At 44.5% G+C, this 23,291-nt stretch overlaps 1 protein-coding gene and 1 long non-coding RNA gene across 2 annotated transcripts in view; both read right to left on the bottom strand.

Moving 5' to 3' along the window:
- TMEM178B (transmembrane protein 178B) overlaps window positions 1-11,975 on the bottom strand; it is a 335,799-nt gene extending 323,824 nt beyond the window's left edge. The window contains exon 1 of the mRNA XM_045792495.2: window positions 9,929-11,975. Within this exon, the coding sequence (XP_045648451.1) occupies window positions 9,929-10,310 (382 nt within the window). The 5' untranslated portion in view covers window positions 10,311-11,975. The remainder of the gene's footprint in view (window positions 1-9,928) is intronic.
- Window positions 11,976-18,257: 6,282 nt separating this feature from the next.
- Window positions 18,258-23,291, bottom strand: part of LOC123788871 (uncharacterized) — a 38,538-nt gene continuing 33,504 nt past the window's right edge. Inside the window, exon 5 of the long non-coding RNA XR_006778587.2 lies at window positions 18,258-18,724. This is a non-coding gene — a long non-coding RNA (uncharacterized LOC123788871). The remainder of the gene's footprint in view (window positions 18,725-23,291) is intronic.

The following is a 23,291-nucleotide window of genomic DNA, read 5'->3' on the forward strand; positions in this document are numbered from 1 at the left end:
ACATAGTAACAGAGGGGCCCTTGGCTAAAGTCACCCTCATAATTTTAAGAATGAAGAATCCAAACCATATTCATCAATAATAAAACTACTTCAAGTTGTACCAACCAACATTCTCTACTCAGTCTGAAAAGGGATAAGAAAACTTCTGGAAAAAGAAAGTGCAGTTCTGGTCCTTTCTTATTAATTCTTAGCTCTTCCTCGCCTGGTTCATACTGAGTTCCTCCCCAGGGGCTCAAATGCCTTCCCAGATGTTGGTGTTCTGGTTCATCCCACACACCGTCTCTGTGTCTCATCTCTTCAAATTTCAGCCTCTGATCAATTTTAGTTTACCTTTCTGACCCTTGAAATTCTTTGTTTTTCTTCACAAGCTGTAGGAAATTTACAAAGACCTGGGTCACTTGTACATTACTCTCTATCTCAGAAAGGAATCGTTTTAAAGCCTCAATTTCCTTTTCTTACACTATATCAGGAGTGAATGAAACAGAATTTTATTTGTGCTAAGCCGTCCCCATGAGCTACTTTCAGGGAAAACTGCTGGTGAGGAGTCACCTGATTCTCCTCTAAATGCTGCTGGCTACTACTTACAAATGTCAGTCACAGATCGCCTCAACAACAAAGTTTTCGAAGAACCGTCCTTAAAGAACCTCCCTCCTATCCACTGAAAAACACAGTCTGAATAAAATTTTAACTTTTTTGTCAGGATCATAAAAACTTTCCAAATAGCTTGATTGTGCATGCGTGTGTATGCCCCATTTGCTTCAGATTTTGTTTTTTAAGAAATGAAATAGCAGAGATGATTCTAAAGCAACTTCCCAATTCCATTTGTTTTCTGTCTTGAGAAACACAAACATCATCCTTCATTTTGGGTTTCTTGGTCCCGTGCATACTTTTATAAATACCATGCAAATAATGTTTCCATAAACAATGCCTAATGTTATTTGATCTACCTTTTAACTTCATATAAACCGCAACATACTCCCCATTTCATTCTGTATCCTACTTTTTTCACTCAAATTTTATGTTTACCTATTTGGAAATACAGAGATGTAGTATATTTAATTTAAATATAGGGCGATAGTTTCCATTGTATGAATAGACACCATGCCTCATTATCCATTTTCCTACCCATGGACACTTACGTTTTTTCGTTTTGCTTATTTATTTTGCTGTAACAAGCAGAGGCGCCATAGACATTCTTGGACGTGAGTACAGCCAGGCTGCAAGGTCATGCGTGTCTTCAGCCTCCTGAGATAGAATCCAGCTGCACTCCAGTGTGGTGTCAGCTGACATACAGCAGGTATGTGAGCTCAGAGCTTTCTTCAGGTAAAAACAACCCCAACCCATCCGGGTCTATGAAACACTCCAGGACCTTGGGGAATAGGAGTTGTGTTTGCCTAAATAGAATTGCCGTTATAAAGATGAAGAGAAATTTAGGCCAGAATTGAAAGGGAGATGCTCTGAAGCAAATAATGTGTCCAACAGAGTGAGGTTCGGAATATAGAACAGCAGGGCATTTTAAAATGCAGGAAATGATATAAATTTATGAAGATGACCTAATATAAAGTAAATCGCCTTTTCTTGGCAAAATACTTCGACGCCGAAAAAAAAAAAATCAATTGAAATAATTCAGATACTGCAGTCTCCCATAAAACAGCAAATCTGTCAAACGCCAATAGCAGCTTCTACTCCAAATAAACATCACCTGTAGAAGATTCCTGGTGACTCCTGGAACAAGGCCTTTAAACATCATCTCTATGCATACAAATTTATTTAAAAAATACACTTTTTTTCCTGTTTGAATCACCTGTTCGTTGCCTGACTCCTATTTATACTTGCTGTTATTTTTAAATACTGCTGAATAAATTATCTCTGATATGATTTATAAAATCTGGTAGCAGTGGCTGCCCCTTGGCAGAAGGGCTAGGGGGCCTGGGGGACAAGGGAAGTTGGAAGGCAGACTAGACAAGGATTTACCTCAACAAAATTAATTAGTAATTTTTAAATGAGGCTAAGATTTCACCTTATCCGTCCACAAATAACAACTCTAAGACCATCCCCTCTTGTGCAAAGCCTCCCCTAATTGCTCCAAAATTCAAGAGCCACTCAGGCCCCCAGGATATAAATCTCTCCTAGATCTAATCTTGGGGCTTGTATTCATTAGTCTTCTTGACACTTCCTCCTTTTGTTTGTTCTTTGAGGACAGGAACTATGGATTTCACTCAGGATCAACCACCTCAAGTTAGGTGCCTGACGTAGTTGGAGCTCAAAAGCCATTTTTAGAAAAAATACAGGCAAGTGTTCCTCATTCTACAATGATTTTTAAGTGACCCGAGGGATGTATTCATTACTTTCACTTGTCTTCTATCTTGGTGCTCTTTAAAAGTTTTGTTTTAAAAAAAAAAAAGCCAAAAAAATTTTTAAGAAGATATGATACTCAAAACTGTTTAAATGTAAGCCCTATGAGGGCAGGAATCTTGTCTATTTTATTAACATCTGTATCCCAAGCAATACCTGGGCTTGTGCCTAGCACCTGTGTGCTCAATAAATGTGCTGAATGAATGAAGATCTTTGGCTCTGAAGTATTCTACACACTGACCAGTAATGCAGTTCCTTTCTCTGTTAAGTTTTGTAATTTCCTTTAATTAATTTATTTATTTTAATTCTAGTGAAACATACATAACACAAAATTCATCATCGTAGCCAGTTTTAAGTGCACGGCTCGGTGGCATTAAGGATATTCACGTTGTTGTGTAACCATCACCACGTTTCTTAAGTGTTTACTTTTTTTAAAAAAAGATTTGTTTATTTGAGGGGGGGCAGATAGAGACAGAGCTGGAATGGGGGGAAGGGCAGAGGGAGAGAAAATCTCCCGCAGACTCCTGGCTGGGGGAGGAGCGGGGAGCACCCCCAGCCCCTGGCCCGTCCATCTCACCACCCTGAGATCAGGACCCAAGCCAAAACCAGGAGTCAGAGGCTTCACTGACCGCACCACCCAGGCGCCACAAAGTGTTTACATTTTTAACTCCAATCTGGAGTGGCATTTCAAACCATGAGAGAAGAGGGGAAGTTTTGTTACATGATTGGATGGCGGTAGAAAATGAGCTGCTTTGTTTCCCGCCCCTTCTTCGGGGATGCTAGCTAGCATCCCGGGATGGTCCCTTTCTGGGTCCTTCCTCCCTGGCTTTCCCTTCTCTCCCGGCTCACCTTTTCTCAACCCTCTACCTATTATTTGCTCTCTGTCACCTAAATTTAACTTTCTCATCAAATGTTAAGAGTGTGAAAGGGCTTGAAGTTTATATAATCCAAACTCACTATTTTACATATGAAACGACGTTCTTTGAAAGAATGTATGCATTTCTCAGAAATGGCAGATGTCCAATCCAGATGTTCAAATCAATTTTCTGTCCACTCATCCCCCAGGTCACGCACTCCCTCCTCTCTCTGTGTCCTGTTTGGAGTACATAGTTATAAAAGAATCTGCATCTGAATACATATTTGTGACTTTACTCTCCCAACTCCTGGATGTTCATATGCCTGCACGTGAAGGGTCAAGCTAGCCCAGAGAGTGTTCAGGATTCTGCCAGAAGATCTAGGATTACCTACTAACAGCAGAGAGGGAAAAAATTATTTTTAACTGACAACCCAAAGTGGAATATACAGAATCGATCCTGTAACTGATCCTTACCGACCCTACAGTAAAAGAATAAATAAACCAACCTTCTGGAACAGAAATATGGCTCCTGACTTTGTTGACTCCATAAAAAGAACTCACTCCCCCCCACACCACAAATTCCCTGACCAGATGATTACTGATCCAGTGGAAATAGATGTGATCTTCTGAGGAAGAGCCTGATCCAACCACAGATGACAAGGAATTTGTCACTGAGCTAGAGTTTACGTTCCCTCAGGACAGGAACCATGTGATGCCTCTTTGCTGTCCCCCAGCACCTAGCAGAGGGCTAGGCCCACAGCAGGTGCTCAAAACACATCACACCAACCCTCTCTCTCTCTTCCCACCCACGCACTTGTCCACTGAGTCACAGGGCTCCCAACTGTCAACTCTCACTGATTAGCTGTATTTCAGCATGATGAAGGAGGAGGGTGCGACTGAGTGCACCCGCTTGTACCTTGGGGCAGACACACAAGGCGCATGCCTGGGGACACACGCTGTATAGAAAGACCATGGGTAATTGTATGTGTTTGCCTGTAAGCAGGTCAAGCCTCCCTATATTTTAAAACCAAGACTAATGGAACCATTTAATTTTGGGCTAACTTGTCCATCTTCCCCTTCATGCTTCCTAAGAGCAAAGACACCTCATGGCATTCACTCCCTCACATTATGTTCTACACGGATTAGTTCATTAGATATTATTTTTATTCTTTATGGCATAAAGTAGTACCATTTTTAGTAGCATTATTTTTAAGGTAGTACCATTATTTTTTTTGTTTTTTTGTAGTAAGCTCTATGCCCGATGTGGGGCCGAACTCACGACCCCAAGATCAACAGCTGCATGCTCTGCTGACTGAACCAGCCAGGCCCCCCTTATTTTTATTTCATATGTATGTATTTATCATCTGTCTCTCCCTCCCGGAATGTAAGTTTCTCCATGATGCCCAGTCCCTAGGCTCTCAATTAATATTTGCAGAATGAATGAGTATGTCCTTCATGGCTCTAACCTCAGGATCTACCACAGTGAACAAAATAGATACTCAAAAATCATATAACAGTGTGTGTGAGCTTCTGTCAGCGGGTCTCGAAGCAAGGTGTGTGAACCACTTTAAAATGATCTTCCTCCTCGGCACTAAGCTGAAGTCAGTCCTCAAGCAGATCTCCCCTGGGTGAGATTCTAAAATTAACTTCCTATTTCTTTTCCAGTTTGAGGATCAAGATACTGGCCTCTTCTCCATCCCACCCCTGCCCCAGCAGACTCTATGGTGACAAGAGAGTATGGTGGGTGTCATCAAACGTGGAGCCAGAATTCGAATCTTGGCAGCTTCACTTCCTCATCATGAGACTTAGCAAGTTCATTGACATGCATACGCCTCAGTTTCCTCAACTGTAGAATAGCGAGGAAAAAAATAGTAACACCCACCTCAAGTGTTAATACATTAGCTACGATATGTAAAACTCTTAGAGGAGTACCTGGCATCAAGTTTGGCAATTATTATTATTAATCCTCCCCGCCCAGGCAACAATGCAAGTTTCTTTTAATGGAGTTGAGAGAGGGTGAGGAGAGAACAGAGAAGCATGTGAGAATTCTGTGAGTCAAAGATGGAAAATGCATATATTATAGATTTAGTGTAACTGACCATGAACTCAAAACTTCTGCCCAAAACATTCAAGGAGCAAAGTTTCTTCAAGCATAGAACAATATACTTAAATTTAAGCTCAAGTTATCATGTTTAATTATCCTCACCTGAAACGAAGTACGTGCCTGTTCTTTCTAGAGGCTCTAGGCTCCGTGCAGCACTGTCCAATGGAGCCTTCTGTGATGATAGGAATGTTCTCTAATCTGCACCGTCTAATACGATAGCCACTGGCCACATGCGGCTCATGAACATTTGTAATGTGGCCAACACAACTAAGGAAATGAATTTTTAATTTCACTGAATACTGGTTATTTAAAATTTCAACAGCCACTTATGGCTAGTGGCTACCCTACTGAGCAGTACAGCTGCCTGGGATCAGAGTCCCAGGCTCCTGGACCTGGCTCTTCCTCGCTCTCCAGCTCGACGCTCTGCTCCTGTCCCTCCCTTCAGCAGTCAACACTCATGAGGCCAGACTGCTGTTTCACACCCCCATGGCTACGCAGAGGCTGCCCTCTTGGCCTGAAATGCCCTTTCCTCACCATCCACCTCCCAACTTCATGAAAATTATGTTCAGGTTTCACCTTCTCCAGGCAACTTTACCCGACCCCCTCCCGCCTCACCTCACCCCACTGCCAACACAATCCATCACAGCCTGCTCTGTGCTTCTCCGCATCTGTTTCTGCTGCTCTCATCACCCTGTAGTTGTCATGTATCCCCCGTGACACTAACAGACTGGGGGAATTTGTAAGAACCAGGTCTTATTCATCGCTGCGCTCTTGTGATGTGAGCCCGTCACATAATCTATGTGCAGTAAATGTCTGCTGTGCACATTATTCATTTGTGAATATATGCAATGTTTTGTTAAAATAAGCCTCAGTCTATGGACAACCACTCCCTGATTATATAGACCAAATTCTCTTATAAGGCCTATTTCCAAATAATGAAAAAGTTCTTAGAGTCTCAGTTGAAGGTCTATTTATTTTAAGCCATATCAATATAACATTTCAGTACAAATCAAAGAACAGAAATGTTCCCTGGAACAAAATCCTACCTGTAGCTGCTCCTCTTAAGGGTCTGGAAGTCTCTTGGATTTCAGAAACTGATCCTGTCATTGATCTGTCCCCCGCGCTAGCAGTGACTTACTAGGGAGACACTGACGTGGTTGAAAAGCAAGAAGACAAGAGGACTTGATTACAGACACAGTCATATGGGAATTCAAGGGTGATCTATCCTTGGTACACCCTCAACCCAATCCTACCTCCAAGAAGGAAATCATTAAAATCTTACCTAATGTGAAAAATAATGATTGTGGGTGATATAGGTCTATTCAGTGACATACCTCTCCAAAAAAAAGTATTGTTTCCCTTATTCCTTAGCAAAACTTTTTTGCTCAAAAAAATCTTCCTTGTTAAATTATGTAGCATCTGTTGCAATATTAACCTGCCCTGGGAGCCACCCTGGTTCATTTTTTTTTCATCACAATTTTCTGACTAATCCTTTATTTGGATTCCCACCCAAGTGTTCTACAATTAGAAGCAGCTCTTGATGGATACAATTCTGTGACCCTGATTTGTATATTTCCCAAGGACTAAGCATCCGGTCAATGTATTTTACAAATGCTTTTCTTTCCTACCCTTCAGGAACTTACAGTTCAATCAAACAAATACATATACAATGACCAGAGATGCACATTTGTTGGTACAGTCATGGCAGTGGGTGTCGAAGAAATGGATGTCAGAGAAAACATGCATCCAAAGAACTTCATCTTCAAATCAGATATAGATTTGACTTTTGTTTTCTTATTAATTATGTGGTTTTATTTTATTTTAAAATATACAAACGGCACTTTCAAATGTAATGAACACTGATTTGACAAATGATTGAGTTACGCGGGGCTGTATGATCATTTAGATAAATCTCTAGTTTTCCCATAATACTGACAGATTTTACTCAGGTTTTTTTCCTCTGGTTTCCCTTTCCCCTCACCCAACACGTATCTCCCAAAATTTTAATCTAAGATGTTCCCCCAAAAGACAAAGGACTAACATCTCTTTTGAGGCTACTAATGAAAACTATGAGATAAGTATCTTTCCCTAAGTTGCCTGCCTTAAATTTAAATATAGGGATATCAATTTCTCTTTTTGACTTCCTTCCAAAATCTGCCAATCTAGGAAGAATGCTGATTAAGTCTAGAAATTATGTTCTATGTTATTGGAATTGCTTGTGAATTCTACTAACACAAGATGCACTTATTTCCAAAACATGTCTCTTGTTGCTTAGAAAAGAGAAGATCTAGCTTTCACAGATTATGTTTTGAGGTTAAAAATGAAGATAGTGACCTTAAGTCCCTTAAGATTTGTAAGGCTGGCATGCCATCTATCTCAATAATACCTAACAAGAATGTCAAATGGACAGAAACGGCCCTGGTAAGCGGGTGTTTGCAGCTGACAGTGATTGCTGTATTTTGGGTGATGGGGAACAGCATCTCCATTAGTTCAAGTGAAATACAATGCTCTGCCAACTCTGGGTATCAGTGTATTCAATCCCCCTGCTGTGCCGTGTCCATTTTCTGTTGCTGCAATTAAAAATCAGTCGATACAAAGTCAAAATGTTATACACTCTTCCCCATCCCTTTCCCTGTCACTGTGTTTCCAGCTTCACCGGAAGAACATGTCACTATGGTAACGAATCTCTCTGGTGCACAGACCAAGTCAACCTCTCTAGCCGGATTGCCAGGCAAAGCAACATGGAATCAAACCCTCAAAGGAACCACCAGAAGCCATGGATTCCATCCCCCTTTTTCCAAGTGGAGTGAACCAATGCCAGACAGAAGGATACCCAACCCACCTTGTTGCAAGAAACGTTTAAGAAAGGAAATGAAGCGAGAATGTCCTTCAGCAAGTCCTACCACTGTTTATCAGTCATTATTAACATGAATTCTTCCTCACGTTTCTGCTAACTTCCTACCATTTCAATTGGAATGAAAGTGGACACCAACAAAATGACCTAACACCTCACGAATCTGAGAATCTGAATATTGTTACAGTCACCCCTTCTCAGAAATGATTCTGTTTTCTCTTGCTTTCCTACTTCTAAATCCAAACCAAGTTACTCTCTCCTGGAATTCTCTAATATCCTGCACATCTTCACAAAGTTGTAGAGCTCCAAATGGGTCACCCTGCTCTAATATAAGCCTAACCATGAAGCAGTTGTGATGTTTGTAGTATTAACACACTCATAACTGAATCAGCTAAAATCCCTAGTCATTCTACAGAAGCTACAAAACAAACATGAAAATGGATTCTCCTTCTGGACTTCCCTCACCTATATCTGACTAGCCAAACAGACCATACCCACTGCTTGTCATTCTTAAACAATTGACTTTTTTTTAATTAGCTATTTTTTCTGATCAATTTCAACATTCTTCTAAATCAAAGAACATCAATTCTCACAGATAATATTTTAAAACAGCAGCAAACCTGCATTATAATATTAAGGGACAGTAAGAACTGTTTTCCATGTGGGCCTCAAAGACTTTGCAGATAAGAACATCATTTTCACCTTGGCATCACCATTTAATAGTTGAAGAGAACAAAACACAGCAGGGGCAAAAAAAAAAAAAAGACTCAGAAAATCGTACCACATCTTCCAGAATGGAACTACCGTAGAATGCATTTCCTTCTTCAGAGAAATATTAATATATATCAAAACAATATTTCAGTGGATTAACACAAGAGGGTGGTCCCCAAAGTATAAATCATCCAAGACTTACAAATTACATCAGATGAACAGACTTTTAAAAATTATGTGATCACACTAAAGTATCTGAGAAATTTTCATCATTAGCAAATGAAGCCTGTTTTCTGTTTTAGAATACTTTAGGTATTTTTTATATAAATCTTCAGGACATGGTAAATTTTTTTCCTCTGAAGTACCCAGTTTGGTGTTACCCGAGGAATTACTTTTTATGTGTTTATTAGGCCCTGTTAAAATTTGATGCACACAAGTCACTTTTGCAAACAACCTCCCCAACAAGAGATATCAAGAATCATGGTATGATGCTCTGGCCAACAGGCCTGCAGCTGCAATGGGGCAGGGGCTGTGATTTACTGATGTTCATGGGACCAATGCCTGCACGGTGCTCAGTACAGTCTAGCACTTAGCAAACGTTTGTGGCATGAATAAGGCCTTCTCGGGGAGATGTTTCCCCCGAATCAGTTCAACATCTAAAACAAAGATTAAAACTAGGGGGCTGTCTGCCTGACACATCATTCTCAAATTTGGGGCTTCCTCTGTGAACAACACAACACGAGAGATTCCCTCCCTTTTCAGAGACTGATGAAGCATCAGCCTGGATAAAAACCCTGGCCCACGATATTCCACGGGAATCCCATCAGACCAACGCAAGACCAGAGGCCGGCCAGAGACAAGTAAGCCTCCATTACCAGCTACTGGGAGGCAAGTTCTGGCCACTCCGAGGCTCAGCAGGGCCTGCATAACCTGACCTCCTGGGAACAGGACGCCCGAGAGACTGTGGCCAGGCGAAGGGAGGAGAGGGTGGCCGGGCCTAGGAGGCGCCGGGCTGTCCGCAGCGCCACGCCTCGCGCCTCACGCTTACCTTTCCGAATGAGGGCTGCGATCTCGGGGTCGAAGCCCTGCCGGTGGCACTTCCTCCAGAGGCCCATGTTGGTGGAGTTGTACTGCCGGCTGCACTCGTCAACCGGGCTCATGGCGAAGAGCTGCCGGCGATTCCGGGCCCGGAGGAGTTTGCCCTCCCAGCGGTCCAGGCGCGAGCGGCTCGCCCGGAGCGGCAAGTTGTTGTTGTTGTTGTAAATGAAGCCGGGGTCGACCCGGCGGGTGTTGAAGGCCTTGCACCTGTCCCTGTGCTTCCTGGCGTCCGTCTCGTACCAGTGGTCTGAGCAGATGGCCACAGCCAGCATGCCGAGGGCGCAGAGCGCTAGCGAGAGGCCCGTATAGAGCAGTAACCTTCCGGCAGCCATGCCTCCGCTTGGCGGCTACACCATGGGCATGATCCGCCGCAGCCTCGCCTTCCCTCCGCGCGCCCGGAACAAAGCGGCGGGCGGCCGAGCCAAGGGGGAGGGGGACCGGAGGGGGACTCGCGCGGCGGCGCCCCCTCGCCCCCGCCTGCCGGTGCGCGGCCCAGGGACTGCGGGGATGGGGGCGGGCAGCCTAAAAAGTTCTGATTCGGGGAGACTCGGGCGGGCTCCTGGGCATCCTCCGGGGCAGGTGCAGCCTCGGGGCGGCGGCGAGCGGACAAGACCGCCTCCCGTCCCCTCCCTGCCCCGCAGGAAGCGACTGCCCCGAACCGGCCGCGTCCGCACGCAGCCGGGCTTCGGGCGCCGCTGCCCTGGGACCAGAAACTAAACACCGAGTGCCCTCGGCTGCAGTGGAGCTGCCGGGCTTTCTTTGTGCAGGGTAGCGACGGGACCCACTCGCCTGGCTTTTTCTTGGAGTGAGGGGGTGGGGGCTATCACGAGGAGCTGCACGACGACCGAATGAACTCCAGCACCCGCGGTGCGGCCGGCCAGCGAAGGAAACCTCCAGATGCCAGGGCCGGCTGCCCTGAGTCCCTCGTGGGTCTCCCACTTAGCGACTCTCCCCCTTCCGGTCTGCAAGCGACGAAATGTTCTTCCTCTCTGGGTCGGGTCTTTTAAAAATCTCCGTCCTCTGGTCACCAGCAGGTCCGTCCCGTGCTCTGTCTGGCCAGCGCGCTGTGCTCAGAGGCGGGCTCCCCGTGGGCGCACGGTCGCAACCGACCTTTCCGCGCGGGTTCCCGGGTCGTCTGCGTCTGGCCTCGCCATTCAGGAGGCCCCTCGGGCCGACGGCGCGGTCACTCGGACGGCGTTACGGGACGAGCCTTGGCCGGGGGTTGGAGAGGACTGGGCGGCAGCTGGCTGACACGAGGGGCAGGCTGCGCAGAGGAGGGTGCACCCGGCGGGGCGCGCGGAGCTCGGCTCGCGGTGCCTTCAACACCATGGACAGGTCGCGCGATCGGGGCTCACCACCAGCCGGGCAGCCAGCCCCCGGGGCGTCATGCCGATCTCCCCAGCGCCCTCTTCTTCCTGAGTATCCACCCGACAGGTTCCAGACCCGCCTCTCCCGCGACGCCTCTGCCTCACTTCATCTGGCTCCCAAGTAGCCCCGGGAACGTGCTGCCCAGGTGCAAAGAAAATGCTGCAGGCACCGAGGAAAACAGCGGCCCCGGCCCTTCAAAACAATCCGCCCCCTTCTCCCGCCACCCGAGCCCGGCACTGTAGAGCTGTATGCTCTGCCCAGCTGGGGTCAACCGCTCTCAGACTGCACCATTTTCTTCGCAGCCCACCCAGGAGCCGAGGCGCCGGCTCACTCGGCAGCGTGCAGAGAATCCAGTCCCGGTCTCGGCGTCCCACGATCAGGCTCCTGGCGCGCGGTGGCCGCCGAGGTGAATGGGGCGAGGGTGGGGGAGGGAGGCTGGGTCGCTGGGCTTCCCTTCCCTGCCTCCTCCTCTAGCCGCGGCGGCTCCGGGGCCTCGCAGGCCGGGCCGGTGCTAGGGAGCGAGAGCCCAGGCTGCGCCCGGGGTGCTCGGGAAATCGCATCGCCCGGCTGCGAGCGCCGGAGGAAGCCGCTGCCGCGCTCGCTCGCTCGGGCGCCGGGCGCTGCAGCCTTGGCTAAAACCCACAGACGAGAACACGGAGCGCGCAGCCAAAAGCTAGTGATGTCATCCGTGCAACGTGAGCCTCATCTCTTATTTTTCTAGCATCCTTAAAGATAAACTGCACCATTTCCCAGGCACGAAATGTCTAAGCCTTAGTCTTTCACCAGGCAAGTGAATGGTGTCTAGATAGGTATGTACCCAACCACATCCATATTTATGCACATATACATATATGTGGTATGTAGCATGTTTACACGCATTATTATAAATTTAGGGATGTTGCCTCCATCTCCTATTTATCTCTTTTCAGTGGTGGAAAATTCCCCTCAAATCGACCACAGTTCTTTAAAGGCTGCTTATTGCGGAGTAGACATCCGGAGGGGCTGAGTAAGTTCCCTGCGTCCCCAGTTTTGGTCGCTGGTATCCTGGATCACATTTGATCTTTGTTTTCCCCCAGAAAGCCACAGGCGCTACCTTGCTAGCTACAGGCGTTTCCCCCTGGGGCCGAGGGCGTCGGCGGGGTTGCCACGGCCAACCCCAGTCTAGCCCCACGCCAGCGCCCCACACCCCGACACACACCTGCCTCCACCTCCCTCCCTCCCCAGCAGGAAGGAAAAAAGGAAATTGATTGATCCTTTCAAGGCCAGAGGAAGAGAATGTTAATGGGTGTGGAGGGGGGGTGCTTAATAGATATTTTGAAAACGCCCCGGGGCTCGCTCTTTGAGAAGGGGAGGTGGGGTTAAATGAAACCTCGGCGCGGGATTTGTCCTCATCTGGGTGCCAGCTGGATTTTGGCTCAGCGGGGGCTCTGGGAGGCAGTGAGGGACACCAGACCTTGAGCGGGTGGGCCGCAAGAGAGCCCCACTTCATCCCAGAACCCCCCCCCCCCCGCCCCGCCCGGCTCACGTGAGACAGCGCCGCAAAGGCTGGGAGCCTCCCTCCCAGGTTGAAAGCCTGGATTTTTCTCTCTAATGCTCGCCCCTCACTTGCAGGCGCACTCCAAAGCCAGTGGCCCGCAATGCCGGGGAAAGAGCTGCGCCGGGGAAAAAGAGTGTCCGGTACCCTGCTTTGCACAACGGGGCCTGCGAGCCAAGAGCGCACCTCCACCATATTCTTTTTGTCTTTTTTCATCCTCCCTGCAGTTTGAAAATCTGGAACGAGGCGTTTCAGTGCCATCTAGTGGGGGAGGGGCGTGCCTCGCTTTCCGTCCCTGGATGCGGCAATGGGATTTGCTGAAAGGGACAGCAGAGCCTGAGGATGTCTGCTCAGTTCTTGGGTGCCTGGCTGGTGGAGAGGCTGTGGGCACGTGCCGTTTGCCAGCTCCTCGTCCCCTGGGTTCCCTAGGGGAACGAGGTGGAGCCAAGAGACTTGGCCACAATGTCTTCTCACCTTCTTTTCTACCCTCCTCCCACCAGTTCCCTCTCCCCCAACCGTGAAAATGTGGAAACAAGCCGAACACTTTGCACCCATGCAGACGATGTCTGAAATTTCCGGAGCTATTTTATTCTGTAAAGCCCAGAGCACTTTTAGGCTAACAGGATGTCTGTGTTTGACCATAGGGAGGAGGCAGAAAGGTGAAATGATACCTACAAGGTCACTCTGCAAGTTGGGGCCCATCCAGCATTAGAGCCTCACTCTCCTGATTCCCAGCTCTGCCCTCCCCTGAGAACCAGCTGCAAGAGGTGCCTTGGACACCCCTGGAAGCCCAGGCAGTTACTCAATTGGCAATAAAGGAACACGTTCATTTTATCCCTATATGTCCTCCCTCTTCCATTATTGAGTCCCTTTCTTCTTTTTCCTTTTTAACTTTTTCTCCTTGCCTGTGCCTTAGGCCTGCGTCTAAGGATGTGCCTTTCCCCTCATCCCATGGTCCTCTTCAGCAGTCCAGTGATTTCAGGGCTCCGCTGGGGGAAGGGACCTAAATGGCACACTGTCCTCCTCTTTTCTAAACATTGTTAAAATTCTGTTTTGAAATATTTGCCTTGGTGACATCCCAAAAGCCTTTTAAAGACATTCATTTGAGGCCTCCTTTGAAATGCAGTTTTCCTGGACAGCCCCACTCCATTTGGGGAAGATCCTGGTCTTTGGAGCTAAAAAGATGGTGGATTCTTCCTCTAGACTGTGTAACTACATGACCTTCTTTTCTTAATTGAACGATCTATGTTTCTTCCCTCTGTCTTCTAGTTCCTCCTACCCTGTTACCTATGGCATCACTATCTCCACCCTAGTCCTTCCGATGTGAACCTGCACTGTTCTAGGATCATAGAGTCTCAAAATTGGAAGGGACTTTAGAGTCAACCACACAACAATGCATGAATCTCTCCTAGAACATGTCCCCAAAAGTAATTGGCCAGCTTCTACTTGCACACTTGCAGTGATAGCGAAATCACTCTCTTGGCCAGCACCCTGTTCCACTGTCAGATGGTGTAAACGGTTATGCAATCCTTCCTGACGTTGAGTGTTATCCTAGATCCCTGTAATCCTACCCACAGGTCCCTGATTCCTCTCCCATATAATGATCCTTCTCATACTTCACCTTGGCCATCATGTTCTCCCTAAGCCTTCTTCCTTCCAGGCTAAATACCCCTTGTTTATTTCCTCCTTGAGCTTGCTGCTCCTGGGTTTCTGATTCTTCCTGATTATTAGTGTGTCTTGTATCCAGCAGTGCTCCTCGAGCTAACAGTCAAGTCAACCGATAAAAACACAGTCACGCGGTCAGTCATGTTTTCACACGACCCATGTAAAGTTCTAATAATCCTCACTTTCTCTTCTAGGATCTCTTCTACATCTCATCCCTTTTGAATGCTACCCTGGGATCTTGCCCCAAAATGACACTAAGATCATCGGTTTGCAGTTTCTGAGATCCACATTTTTGAAACTTGGAATTTCATTTGCTTACGTACAACCTCGCTCTTTTGTCTAACTGATGTTCACATTCTCCAAGGTTTCTCCAAGGCCAACAACAGAGATGCAGAGATATCATTAAAAGTTCTCTCTGTTTCCTGGGGTACCGTTCACCCAGAGCAGCTAGATGCTTTCCTATACTCTCTTCACCCATTGGGAACTGTCTTCAGTTATCATATTTGTTCTACCCTACACCCTACCTTTAGTCTGAAATCACTCTCCTTGACATTGTCTATTAGAAGCAAAATAAAAATTGATGAGGTGTGTTTTCTCTTTACCATCTATCAATACGCCACCATTTGCTCAGAGAAAACGCCCCCTATATATTCTTATTCCTGTTTTCCTAACTAACGTTGCACAACTAGGACATTACTTGAAACCCAAGAGTTATCTTCTACTTTAGCCCTCCTGACAGTCCCCCAAGTGTGTAATATGCTAGTATTTATGCTTCTTTCCACATCTCAACTCATCACAGAGCCACATTGGTTTGTTAGGGACTTTCCTTATTTTCTCCCTCTTTAGGGTCATTAGACCCTCGGGTCATTAGAGCATTTTCATCTCACCCCTGGGCATCCAAGTCTTCTCCTTGCTTTATTTTCTTCTTCCTCTACCACAACACCATGTTAATCTTCTTATATTCTACAGTTATCCTTTACCCAAAATTCTACAGTAATTTCATCTTGCCTGTACAGTAAAGCTCAAACTCTTTACCCTCTTACAAGGTTTCACAAAGGCTTCAGCCCATTTTCCAAAGCTGACCATCACACTCCCTTTGACACACCCTCCATTCTAACCAGGCAGCCCTCTAAACATGTTTTGAAAAGTCCCCACATTGGCATCATTCCTCTTGCCCATAAAATATTTAACTACTCTGCTTTTTACAGTTCTTATAATTACAGGTGCCACATATCAGTAGGTCAAATAAATATCATTTGATCATCTCACCAGAAGCTGAAAAGACAACCAATTAAAGCTAACAAACGTTCTTGATATTTAAAACCTCTTCCTAAACTAGGAATGGTTTATAAAGAAGATCATCTCCTGCATAAAGAAGTATTCCAAACTAGTAGGAATAAAACAAATAACCCAACAGAAAAAAATGATCAAAGGTCATAAAAAGAAAATTTACAGAAGAAAAAATTCAATTGGAAAATTAACGTATGAAAAAAAAACACTCAACCTCACTAGTAATCAGAGAATACAATTTTTTTCCAATACTTCTCTTTTGCCCATCAGATGGACAAAAGTTTTTACATGTCTGTTAATGTCAAGCGTTGGCCAGCACATAAGGAGACATGCTCTCATGCACTGCTGGTAGGAGCATAAAGAGATACAGCCACTCTGGAGGACAGTTTGCAGTAGCTGTTAAGATGAAAACTAGGTTTGTTATGACCCAGCAGATCTACTTCTAGGTACCCAGCCTGTAGAAACACTGGCACGAGGGGCAAAGAGCATCTTTAGTATGCTGCCCACATCCTAGGGCTTCTATGACAAAACACCACAAATTAGGTGTCTTAAAATGTCAGAAATTTATTGTCAGACAGTTCTAGAGACTGGGAATCCAACATCAAAGTGTTGGCAGGATCATGCTCCCACTGAAACATGTAGGGGGAAATCCTTCCTTGCCTTCAAGTATCTGCTAGAAATCCTTGACATTCCTTGGCTTATCGATGCTTCATTCCAATTTCTGCATCTGTTATCACATGACTGTCTTTTCTCACATTGTCTTTCCTCTGTTGTCAAATTTCTGTCTTCCTACAAGGACACCAGTCACACTGGATTATAAGCCTACCCTGTTCCAGCATGACCTCATTTTAATCAATTACATCTACAATGACACTATTTCTAATTAAAGGTACATTTTGAGGTCACAGGGGTTAGAATTTCAACATATATTCGGGGGGGGGCAGGGAGGAGGACACTGTTCAATCCATAACTCTATCTTTCATGTAACAAAGAAGAGAACAGGGGCACCTGGCTGGCACAGTTGGTGGAGTGTGAGACTCTTGATCTCAGAGTTGTGGGTTCAGGCCCCACGCTGGGTGCAGAGATCACTTTAAAATCCTGGGGTGCCCGGGTGGCTCATTTGGTTAAGAGTCCAACTCTTGACTTCAGCTCAGGTCATGATCTCAGTGTTGTGAGACCAAGCCCCACGTCAGACTCCATGCCCAGCATGGATTCTCTCTCTTCCTTTCCCTCTGCCCCTCCCCCACCAAAAATAATAAAATCTTATAAATTTTTAAAAAGAAGGGGATATAAGAAAAACATACATGTATCTGCCTATCTGTTCAAAATGAAAGAGTGGTGGAAGAACCAAGAAACCTAGCAGACAACAGGAAGATGACAGCAGATAGCCACTACCACCATTAGGCTGAAGGCAGACTTGGCCCTAACAGAGAGCCCTGGGCAAGCATACCAATGAAGGCCCACATCTCATGTGTCTACATGTTTACAGGTGTAAGTCAAATGACAAATTGTTAAATAAAAATGTTCTAACCCTCTACCTTACAAATACCTTTATGATGACAAATTTTCAGTTATGTGTAAAGTTATATTTAGGTATGAATAAAATTTGGCAAAATATCAAAGGCAACCAAATTAATTATGCTTGCTCATGTACTGATGGACCAGCAATGCACAGGTGAGTAATAAAGGCATTTATAATTCATAACTTATAATACATATTCATAAGACTTACTTTTCTTATCTTTTTTTTTTTTAAAGATTTTATTTATTTATTCGACAGAGATAGAGACAGCCAGCGAGAGAGGGAACACAAGCAGGGGGAGTGGGAGAGGAAGAAGCAGGCTCATAGTGGAGGAGCCTAATGTGGCGCTCGATCCCACAACGCCAGGATCACGCCCTGAGCCGAAGGCAGACGCTTAACCGCTGTGCCACCTAGGCGCCCCTACTTTTCTTGTCTTTTATTTCAGAAAAATCACTGTTATAATCAAGATTTTCACATAACTTTATGTTCTATTGATGGTAATGCCAAATGGTTTCTTTTTGTTTGAGAGAGAAAGAGCGAGTGGTGAGGAGGGGGAGAGGGAGAGAGAGAATCTTAAGCAGGCTGGATGCCTGACGTGGGGCTCGATCTCATGACCCTGAGATCATGACCTGAGCTGAAATCAAGAGTCAGACTTTTAACCAACTGAGCCACCTAGGCGCCCCAATAGTTTTTTTTCTTTTATTAATTTCAATTTGAAGGAACTTCATTCTACTAAAGCAGTAACACTTTTATTGAAAATGTCAGTAAAATTCTTAAAGCAATACTTATATTTGGATTTTTACATAGTATATTCAAGCATTTTAACAATCACATATGACAAGTTATTGTTAATGCAAAAAATACTATTACTTTTATCATATAAATCATTATCACATATATCATGATTTTTACTGTCAAAGTGATATCTAGATCCTTATAATACATATTCAGTTCTTCTTTCAAATATTCCAGTGCTGGAATAAAAATTACCAAAAATCATAGTACATTGCTTAATTTGTCCAAATCTCACTACAGTCAAGACCATATCTTGATCTGTAATGGTTGGAAAATAGTTACTACAAGTATTACTTTGGGATTATTTGTACCTGAATCCTCTTCTTTAAAGTCATAGAACATTTGCTTTTCCTTATTTTATTTCCTTATATTTTATTAGAATATCACTTTTGGTTTCATATGCACTTTATGTCTACTTAGAAAACCATTTTCTTTACAATTTAAAAAGTATTTTTAATCCCTTAAAGTAAAACACACACATACACAAATATTGTGCTTACCAAACAAAAGCATCCCACTTGTCAGTTCACTCTCTGCATCACAGTTTTGGATTTTAAACACAACACGAACCTCTAAAAAATATATATATATATTTTTAATCCCTTTAACTGAGAAATCACCAACCTTAGATCTGGTCTTGTTCATACATTAACAGCAAGCAATAGTTCATATCAAAAAATTGTAGATAGCACAAATCCAACATTAATTTTATTTTCCATGAAAGACCACATTTTGCTCTGTATTTGAGGACTTTCTATTGTTTCATTTAGCTTTCCTAGTATATCTTACATCCTTTCTAAGTTAAATTTAATGGCTTTAGTCAGCATTTCCATTGCGTGTCTTAAGTGGCTATAAGGTCAAATTTAAATGTGTTTGTCTGTGGATAGATTCAAGACAGAAATAATCTTGGAATTTCTCCAGAGAACATCATGACTACTGGCGCAGTTGAGGCTACATCTCTAGTAACAAATTCAAGCTAAATTCCATATGTGTTATCAAGAATGTTTCTGGATTTTAGGCCAAAATGGAGGTTAGGTCTAGAAATGCACGTATAGTTTAATAAAAGCAGTGTGAGGGGCGCCTGGGTGGCACAGCGGTTAAGCGTCTGCCTTCGGCTCAGGGCAGGATCCTGGCGTTATGGGATCGAGCCCCACATCAGGCTCCTCCGCTATGAGCCTGCTTCTTCCTCTCCCACTCCCCCTGCTTGTGTTCCCTCTCTCGCTGGCTGTCTCTATCTCTGTCGAATAAATAAATAAAATCTTTAAAAATAAATAAATAAATAAATAAATAAATAAATAAATAAAAGCAGTGTGAATTACAAGAACGTAATATTGCAAAACGTGCCTCTGTTACCGTGTGCCACTGCTCAAAATACCTAATTCATGTGTAACTCCAGAACCATGAATCGGAACACAAAGGGAAGCAAGAAAATGGATGCCCATCAAGGCGGGGAAGTGACACTTCGTTCAAAAATCTACATGCGTGCTATCTGGGAGGAAGGGTTTGACAAATTAATTGTTTCATCTTTTCTTTGATCAAAGCGCCTCCACCCTCAGACCCTTTCCACGCTCCAAAGCAGTATGTAACACCAACATCAGCCGCAATACAACCCACATATCTTAAAGGCACTGAGATGCAGTTGTCTTTTGTTCTGAGGACACAGGGCAAGAGAAGAGGTTCAGAAAAGCATTTCCTCAGGGCCTGTACCGCGTTAACCAGGAGAGCATGTGCTGTGGGCCGGTGCTGGCTGATGAAGGATCCCGAGACACGTGGGCAACCAGGAGTTCTCCAAGACCATTATTTGTGTGTTTATGATTGCGGGCCCTGTAAGACAGGGGGTCTAGGGCAGGGCCCCTCTTGCTGGGACTGAGGGCAGCCTCTCTGGGGGCATAAAAAGAGCAAAGAGTATTTCCTAAGCCTGGGGCCCAGGTTCACCCAACAGGCTGAAACTATGGAGACATCTGTGTGGCCAGAGCTGGAGCCACGAAACACAGACAATTCGTGCCGGAGTTGCCAGCCATGCAGAGAATAGCGGAGAAATACCCTGGCTTCTCTCTGTCTTTGGCTCATCAATCTTTTGCCAGAACCTTCCATGGGCTGAACCCAGATGGATCTCAGCTGATGCTGGGGCCTTGGGATGTGCAGCCTGCAAATTTCAGTCCCCTGCAGTAGAGGAGAGCAGGGACAATCAAGGAACAAATCTGAGGGCATACAGGCCAGGATGGCCTGGCACACAGTAGATATTCTCATCAAGTCAGGACCAAGACACACGTGCTCCCTCTACCATCACTGTTTAATATTTTGGGGGTTAAGAGTTGAGCAGGCAACAGAAATTAAGAGTTACAACAACTGCAAGGGGGAATGCAAAAAGAATATTATATGTGGATAGTAGGACTGAAAACTGAAAAGAAGAAACTAGAAATACTCAAGAATCAATACATTCCAATATAATAGCAATTAATTGTTAGAAAATATACTGGAAAACTATCCCATATACAACAATAACAACAACAAAAGCCCATAATATACATAAGAATAAGTTACAAAGAAAGCGAAGGCTTTATATGAAGAAAACCACTAAATTTTATCAAGAGACACAAATTACCTGAAAAGATGTAGAAACCCACCATATTCCTGAATGAAAAAACTCAATACTATAAAAATGTCAATGCTTTACAAAATCATTCGTAGACTAACACGGTTCCAATCAAAATCTCAACATGTTTTATTAGAACTTGGAAAATAATTCTAAAGTTTATCTGCAAAAAGCTAGTAGTGGGAATAGCTAAGATATTTTTACCTGATAATTTCTCTCTCATAAGTATAAAACTATTTTTTAAAGCCACAATACTTTAAACAGTATGATATAAAACTGAGGGTTGCTGGAGAGGAGGGAGGTGGGGTGATGGGGTAACTGGGTAAGGGGCATTAAGGAGGGCACATGGTGTAATGAGCACTAGGTATTATATAAGACTGATGAATCACTGACCTCTACCTCTGAAACTAATAATACACTATATGTTAGTTAACTGAATTTAAATTAAATATATAAATAATAATTTTAAAAAGGAAAAAATAATAATAAACAGCATGATATCCACTTCTTAGACCCTGCACTTGCTCCCCAGAAGGCACAAAAGTTTTTTTATAAATGAAAAGAATAAGGAACCCAGCCTAATCATTAACCAAAAATCATGGCACACAATTTGTATGAAGTTAGACCTCTTAGGGACTACAATTCCACAAAATCTGAAAATATGATGAGTGTATGACAGCCTCCCAGGCAGGCTTTGACCAATATGGGTGCACCATGATGGCTGCAGCTAATGTGATACCCTGATGTTCTCCAGGCATTGGCCTCCTGCACTGAGGACTCATGGTCTATGTGGGCAGCATCTTGTTCTACTCCCTAACCTGACGTCTCATGAGTCTGGATCCTCTAAGTCCTTGATCACCAGCTACATCATCTGTTATGGAGTATGGAGTGTTTGTGTCTCCCAAAAATTCACATATTGAAGTCCTAACCCCCAATGTGATAGTACTTGGAGATGGGCCTTTAGGAGGTAATCAGGTTTAGACAAGGGCATAAGTGTGGTGTCCCCATGATAGGATTAGACATCAGAAAGCTTGCTTTCCTCTCTCTCTCTCTCTCTCTCTCTGCCACATGAGGACGCAGAGAGAAGGTGTCCATCTGTAAGTCAGAAAAGAACTCTCTTAAGAATTCCATCATTCCAGGGGCGCCTGGGTGGCACAGCGGTTGAGCGTCTGCCTTTGGCTCAGGGCGTGATCCCGGCGTTATGGGATTGAGCCCCACATCAGGCTCCTTCGCTATGAGCCTGCTTCTTCCTCTCCTACTCCCCCTGCTTGTGTTCCCTCTCTCGCTGGCTGTCTCTATCTCTGTCGAATAAATAAATAAAATCTTAAAAAAAAAAAAAAAAGAATTCCATCATTCTAGCACAATGATCTTGGACTTCCAGCCTAGAGAATTGTGAGAAATTAAATTTCTATTGTTTAAGCCACCCAGCTGGTGCTTTTTGTTATGGCAGCCCAAGCAGGTTAAGATATAACCCCCAAAGCAACTCAAAGGGACACAATTTTGAACCACAATGTGGAGTGTCTCCACCACATGATACCTGATCAAGTGAAGTGATCCACATGTTGCTGGACAACGTTTTAGTAGTTCTGGAAGAGGATAGGCCCCAATTCCCCTTCCTAGATGTTGCTATTTCCTGGGATTTTCCATTTATTACTAGCAGTTCTAGCATTCGCTCTCTTTTCTCACCTTGATAGCCAGGGTTGCTGACCTCATTGATTTCTTCTTCCACATTTCATGTGTGAGCACTCTTTTAGGTTCTTGGAGTCACCAGCAAAAAACAAAGAAAGACCCCTGACTTCAGACAGCTTATATTCTAGTACTGGGAGACAATAACCAACTTAATAAATAAATAAATCATGTAGTATTGTAGAAGATGATAAATGTTATAGGAAAACAATAGAGCAGTGGGTAAGAGTGTTATGGACTGAATGTTTGTGCACCCCCAAAATCCATAAGTTGAAGTCCAAGCCCTCGATATGACTGTCTTTATAGATAGGGTCATTAGGAGGTAAGAGTTTAAATAAAGTCATAAGGATGAGGCCCTAATCCAATAGGACTGGTGGCCTCATAAAAAAAAAAAAAAAAAAAGAAGAAGAAGAGGAAGAGGTCTCTATCTCCCCGCCCCCTCCCATCTCTCTTTTCTCTTGGCCACAGAAGAAAGGCCATTTGAGGACAAAGACAGCCATCTATAAGCCAGGAAGAGAGCCCTTATGAGGAACCTAACTGACCAGCCCTTTGATCTGGGACTTCCAGCCTCCAGAGCTGTGAGAAAATAAGATTTTGTTGTTTACACCACCCGGTGTATGGTATTTTGTTACGGCACCTGGGAGACTAGTACAAAGAGGAGTCATCTCATAAAAGAGAAATGTGCATAGTCTTTGGAGGGCGCCAGAGAATTTTAGGGGCTGAAAAACTTATTTACCTCTCCCTCTCTCTCTCTCTCTCTCTCTCTCTCACACACACACACACACACACGCACGCACACCCCCACAAACACACCCTGGCTCACCACAGCAACCCCCAACTCCAGCCTGGCATCGAGG

This window comes from Ursus americanus, chromosome 3 (assembly GCF_024610735.1).
Source record: "Ursus americanus isolate L20-20 chromosome 3, mUrsAme1.1.p, whole genome shotgun sequence".
NCBI lineage: Eukaryota > Metazoa > Chordata > Mammalia > Carnivora > Ursidae > Ursus > Ursus americanus.